The sequence below is a fragment of the Benincasa hispida genome, chromosome 2, assembly GCF_009727055.1.
Source record: "Benincasa hispida cultivar B227 chromosome 2, ASM972705v1, whole genome shotgun sequence".
Classification (NCBI taxonomy): Eukaryota; Viridiplantae; Streptophyta; class Magnoliopsida; order Cucurbitales; family Cucurbitaceae; genus Benincasa; species Benincasa hispida.
The window spans coordinates 4828542-4834541 of record NC_052350.1 but is presented as its reverse complement, the minus strand read 5'-3'; the positions used below and the strand labels follow the sequence as shown (position 1 = coordinate 4834541).

General features: G+C 38.5%; 2 protein-coding genes across 7 annotated transcripts in view; both read left to right on the top strand.

The window, feature by feature from the left end:
• Positions 1-301: 301 nt before the first annotated feature.
• Positions 302-6000, top strand: part of LOC120071440 (pre-mRNA-splicing factor ATP-dependent RNA helicase DEAH1) — a 46324-nt gene continuing 40625 nt past the window's right edge. Inside the window, exons 1-5 of one of the 6 annotated variants that reach the window (XM_039023728.1) lie at positions 302-462; positions 555-733; positions 823-887; positions 975-1028; positions 1117-1187. The gene's annotated coding sequence lies outside the window, so the exon portion shown is untranslated. Of the gene's footprint in view, positions 463-551; positions 734-822; positions 888-974; positions 1029-1116; positions 1188-6000 lie in introns of all 6 variants that reach the window. The other 5 variants (XM_039023727.1, XM_039023729.1, XM_039023732.1 and 2 more) reach the window with 5 other exon arrangements.
• On the top strand, positions 4375-4752 carry LOC120071210 (uncharacterized mitochondrial protein AtMg01250-like). Its single transcript, XM_039023332.1, has one exon. It carries the CDS (start codon positions 4375-4377, stop codon positions 4750-4752), a length of 378 nt encoding a protein of 125 aa, XP_038879260.1.

Below are 6000 nucleotides of genomic sequence, written 5' to 3'. Positions count from 1 at the left end.
ATAACATTTTATTGAATGAACAATTCAATAATACTTTTATTGATAAATAGAATATGTTTCCAATATTTACGAACGACGAATTTTAAGATATTCCCAACATTATCAAATTCAAAATTCCATGAAACATACACACATGCATCAGCCCTAGATAAAATCACACTTTAAACTACATTTGAAGAAGTTATTTTTCTAAATATAAATCTCAATGGTTGATTTTTTAAATATAAATCTCGATGGTTGATGTTGGCTAGATGGACCGAACAAATTTCAAAGAATTCTTTTAAAAGGGTGCTAGTCTAAGATACCAAGATTTTTTGCACGGCAGGAACCCCCGAACTCTCCTATATCTCTCACTGCGACGCAGCGATACTCACGCCGCCTCCTTCAACCACACGCCCGCCGGACGCCAATCATCACACCGTCGCTCCCCGCCGTGCCGTCGTGCCCCGCCGTCCACCGCCGGTAGTTTGTCCACTCCATCTTTCTGATCTCCCCCTCTCTCTCTGTTCCTGCGTCTCTCTATCTCATTGTTTTATCTCTCTTAATCGCAGCAGTGCCCAACCTCCAACACGCCACCCACGTCCGCCCCCAACCGTTTGCCGATCCTGAGCTGCCGTCGTTGCGAGCCGTCACCGCCGCCGGAGGTGATTGGGTCTGCGTGCACTTCGTTTCGAGTTTGAACTTAATTCCTTTAAGCATTTGGAGCAAATTTCAACAAAGAGACTTAGTTTTGGTTAGTTATATGGGGTTCTTGTTTAATTTGTAAATACCCATTAATCTTTGGCATAGATTTAATGTTACCCATAATGTTTCGAATGTTAGATTGAAGATTTGGAAAGTGTTAAGTTGCTGTCCAGCAGCTTCGAAAGGATTTCAGCGACTTTTTGGTAAATATTTAAAGGTTCTAAACCTTTTTGGATTGGTTATAAATGGTCGAATTGGATTTTAAACTCTTAATTATGGTTTATGTGTAGATTCGTACCTAAGGGCTAGGATTAGAAGTTACTTTAGAGCAAACCATGTGTTGGGTATGTTGTTTGGAGTTTTTGAGTAAAATTTGTGTTTTGGAAATAGGCCCTAACGTTTGGGATTAAGTTTGATTATGGTTTTTGTTAGGGGTTTTGATCCAAGATTTGCTCTAGGCCAGGAAGAAGATAAATTTCTTATTTTTCGGGCTCAATTTGGAGGTAAGCAACTTTACTATTGGAATGCCTATGTGTTAGGAAAAATAAATAAAATGTTATTTTTGGCTTTGCCAAATAGTTTTAGAAAAACTCATTATATTTTACATGATTGAAACGATTTTATGAGCATGCTATGAACATTATGAACTTTTATGATATGATTGTATGATGTGGGACCCATGTGAGATAATAAAAGTGACAATTTACCCTTCTATCACTAGCTATGTAAGACCGTGATCCTATGAGTACAGTACTATGTAAACCATGATACTAGGGGTTCACTATGTATGATCGTGATCATACGGATTCACCACTATGTATGGTTGTGATCCTACGGATTGACTACTATGTTTGGTTTTGTTCCTACGGGTTCACTGGATGAGTATGTTTATGCGCCTTCGTGGCATTTGATATTTGTGATAGGACAAATTAAATTGTTCACTTAGATGGACATCCATATTAAGCTATAGTACACAGGTCCCACTAGTTACAAACATTCAATTCATGTTGCATGTGATTGCATAGCCTGACCCACTAGTGATGCTTGGCGAGCAGATCTATTGATAATGTTATGGGATTAGAGAAAATGCTTTCGCTTATAGTCATGTTTTTAAGCAAAGTTTTAAGAATCCCAAACTAAATATTTGTTTTGACTTTTATTTAAATAGTCTTGATGAAGTTTTTTGCTGGTTTAGAAAATTTTTCAGTTTAAATTCCAATAGTCAACTAGTTTTGGTTTTGAAACTGCATGCATGTAGTAATGCCCCCATGTAGAGATTTTGAAAAGCTGGGTTGTTATAGTGACACTACTAAATTGATATGATAACGTTTATGTGATGAACATAACATTGACTAAACATGGCTTCTTATGTGTTTGATTTGATTTATGAATGATCATCATGTTGTTAGGCCACCAATTATATTACGGTATAGTAGGAGGGGCATTAAAGGGAAAGCACGTGTGTGTGGAAGTGTGGCTTCTGAGGTGTCTGGGGACCACAAGTAGTTAGGGAATTAGAAAGGGAATATATAGGAGAAAGAGTGTAGGGCAGGGGTATGGTCATTTTTTGGTGTAGGAGGTCATCTCTCTGAGTGTGGGGGAAGACAGTAGAGAGTCTTGTTCATTGTCCTTGTTTTTTGTCTATTGTGTTCTTCTGATCTTGTTATAGCCTTGGGCTTGTTCTTGAATCAATAAAGTCATTGGAGTTAGTTTCTTATCAAATTGGTATCAGAGCATCAAACTGGGAAGAATCGGCAAGATGGCTCAGAAGAGCTTTGAAGAGAAATTGGAATTGTTAGATCAAGAAATTTCTGGCATATGTGTAGAGATGCAGAAATTGCCGACAATTTGTCGACAGTTGAAGAGAATTTGGCATCATTGGCCAAGAGCATCAAACGTTTAGGAGTACAAACAAAGAAGCATCAGAAGATGTTGATTTTGTATGTCGCGGAAATGGCGAAAGACCATTCAACAACATGGAGAATTGTTGAAGAGTTCGGAAGTAAAGGAGATTCTGGAGAAGTGACTGAAGCAACTATGGATATGTTAATGAATGTTGCCAAATCGGGAGTTGAAGAGATGGTGAATGATCGAAGTAAGTTCAAGAAGGTGGAAATGCCAATATTCAATGGATCAGATCCTGATTCGTGGTTGGTCAGAGCCAATCGGTACTTTCAAGTCCATAAACTGACGGAGGCGGAGAAGATGGCTGTAGCTATAATCAGTTTTGAGAGAGCTGCCCTGGATTGGTATAGATCCAAAGAAGAATGCGAACCTTTCAAGGATAGGAAGGATTTGAAACAGAGATTGTTGGTGGGATTTCGATCCATGAGAGAAGGATCAATTTGCGGATGATTTCTGGCTATTAAACAAGAGAGGACGGTCGAGTATCGAAATGTTTTCGATAAATTGGTGGTGCTATTACTGCGTTTACCGAATGAAGTTTTGGAAGAGACTTTCACGAATGGGCTGGCTCCATGGATTAATTTTGAAGTGGAGTGCTGGGAGCCCGTTGGCTTGCACAAATGATGAAATTGGCCCATCGAGTGGAGAATCGCGAACTTATGCGACTGGAAGCAGGCCTAGGCAAACAAATCGAAGGTAAGGCCCAATCTCTTGCTAATAGTACTAAAACTAATTATTGAAAATTCTTGGAGAAACAGGCGTACCAATGGATGGTCAGGCTTTACCATTAGTGCAAAATTGTGAACGGTTAAAGTTGCAATAAAGGGTTGGTTTGCTGATTTCCAGGAAATGCCAAAAAGAAAGGAAGAAGAATTGTTAAAAGAAATAATAGAGGGAGAAGCATTGGTTGAAACTTTGGGGTGGAATTCAGTTGAGGCTGACTACTTTTCATCATTAAAAGCTGAGTTGCTGAATCTTTACAGATTGGAAGAAAGAAATTTAATCCATAAAAGCAAATTAAATTGGATGTTGTTGGGCAATGAAAACTCTAGTTTTTTTCCACCTTTTTTGGCCGCAAGGAAAAAGAAAAATCTAATCACTGAATTGATAAATAATCAAAGGGGAGCCAGCCAAATCGTTCCGCGAAATGGAAAGCCTTATTTTGAATTTTTATGATGCTTTATATACTTGTATTCCTGGAAACACTTACTGGTATTATTAAATTGGTCATGTGTTACCCCATCTCAAAATGCCTCGCTAATTGCACATTTTTCAGAAGCTGAAATTTATTTGGCCTTAAAGTCACTTGGCAAGAATAAAGCCTCAGGACCGGATTGATTTACAGTAGAGTTTCTCTTTAGGTTTTGGTATTTGGTTGAATAGAATTTTAAAGAACTATTTGAAGACTTTCATGAATCTGGAAGACTAAATGCTGTGTCCAAGAAAACTTCATATGCTTAATCCAAGAGAAAGATGATGCTGCTTTTGTAAAGGATTTCAGACCAATCAGTCTCACTACCTTAACCTATAAGATAGTTGCAAAGGTACTCGTAGAAAGATCGAAGAAAGTGATACACACCATAATTGGCTCATCCCATAATGCTTTTATTGAGGGTAGACAAATACTAGATCTAGTGCTAATTGCTAATGAGGTGGTGGAAGATTACCGAGCAAAAAAGAAAAAGGGTGGATTCTTAGACTTGATCTGGACAAAGCTTTTGACCGTGTAGATTGGGGCATCATAGAAAAAGTAATCACTTTGATCCACGTTAGATCTCTTGGATTATGGGATGCATGAAAAATCCCAAATTCTCTATAATCATTGATGGAAGGCCACGAGGTCATATTCTTGCATCTTGGGGCATTAGACAAGGCGATCCGTTGTCACCATTCCTTTTCCCCTTAGTTAGTGAAGTGTTAGGGGCTCTTCTTGATAAGCTTTATGGAAATGGTCTGTATGAAGGTTTTGTGATAGGAAAGGAGAAGATTCATGTTCCACTACTCCAATTTGCGGATGACACCCATATTTTTTGCAAATATGATAACTGTATGTTATTGAAACTGAAAGAAGCCATTGAACTATTTGAATGGTGCTCAGGACAGAAGGTGAATTGGGAAAAATCAGCCTTAAGTGGAATCAATATAGATGGGTTGGATTTCTAAATTGCAAGGTAGAATTGCTGCCTTTTCTTTATCTTGGTCTACCTTTAGGTGAGTACCTGAAGCAAGCTTCATTTTGGCAGCCAGTGATTGATAAGGTTCATAAAAAATTAGATAAATGGAAGAGGTTTAACTTGTCCAGAGGAGGGAGGGCTACTTTGTGCAATTCAGTTCTCTCCAATATTCTTACTTATTATTATATGTTCTTATTTGCAATGCCTGATAAAGTGATTCTTTCATTAGAAAGAATTATGCGAAATTTCTTTTGGGAAGGACATAAGGGAAGCAAAATAAACCATTTGGTGAAATGGGACACTGTTACACGTTCCTTAAGTGATGGAGGCCTCGGTTTGGGAGGTCTCAAAAACAGAAATATGGCTTTATTAGCTAAATGGGGTTGGCGATACATGGAGGAGAAAACTTCCTTATGGACGTAGGTGGTCGGAAGCATTCATGGGGAAGACCTCTTTAATTGGCACACGACTGGGAAGGCTGGGAATAGCTTGAGAAGCCCTTGGATTAGCATTTCGAGATTTTGGTCAAAAGTGGAAGCTTTGGCTCCTTTCGAACTTGGCAATGGTGCTAGAATTGTTTTTTGGACCGACCTATGGGTAGATGCACTCCCTCTGAATATTCGGTATCCAAGACTTTTTAGGATTGCTTTGTTATCAGGGGGATCCATAGTGTCTCATTGGGACCATATGCTAGGTTCTTGGTTTATTGTTTTTCGTCGGTTGCTTAAAGATGATGAGATAATATAGTTTCAGGATTTGTTAACTCTAATTTCAGGTAAGAGAATTTTGAAAGACTCTGGTACAAGGACATGGTCCCTAGAAGCTTAAGGTATTTTCTCAGTTAAATCTCTCACTACTCATCTCTCCCCTTCATCCCCTTTGGACAAACGACTATACAAGGCTTTATGGAAGACCAAAAGTCCGAGGAGAGTTAATATTCAAATCTGGATAATGATGTTTGGCCTTCTAAATTGTTCCTCAGTCATGCAGAGAAAGTTCCCCTCGGTCTGTTTGTTGCCTTCTATTTGCCCTTTGTGCAAAAAAGATGGTGAAGATTTGCAGTATCTATTTTTCAATTGCTCATATTCAGCAAGATGATGTTGGAAAATTTTCTCCGATTTTAATACTGCTTGGGTGTTTGGAGATAATTTTAGACGTAACATTTAGCAAATTTTAATGGGCCCTTCACTTAAGAAGCGCCCGAGGTTAATTTGGGTTAATATGGTTAAGGCTCTCC

What these genes read in the sequence shown, in the direction of transcription:
- LOC120071210 (XM_039023332.1), top strand. Translation starts at nt 4,375, where the DNA reads ATGGGATGCATGAAAAATCCCAAATTCTCTATAATCATTGATGGAAGG.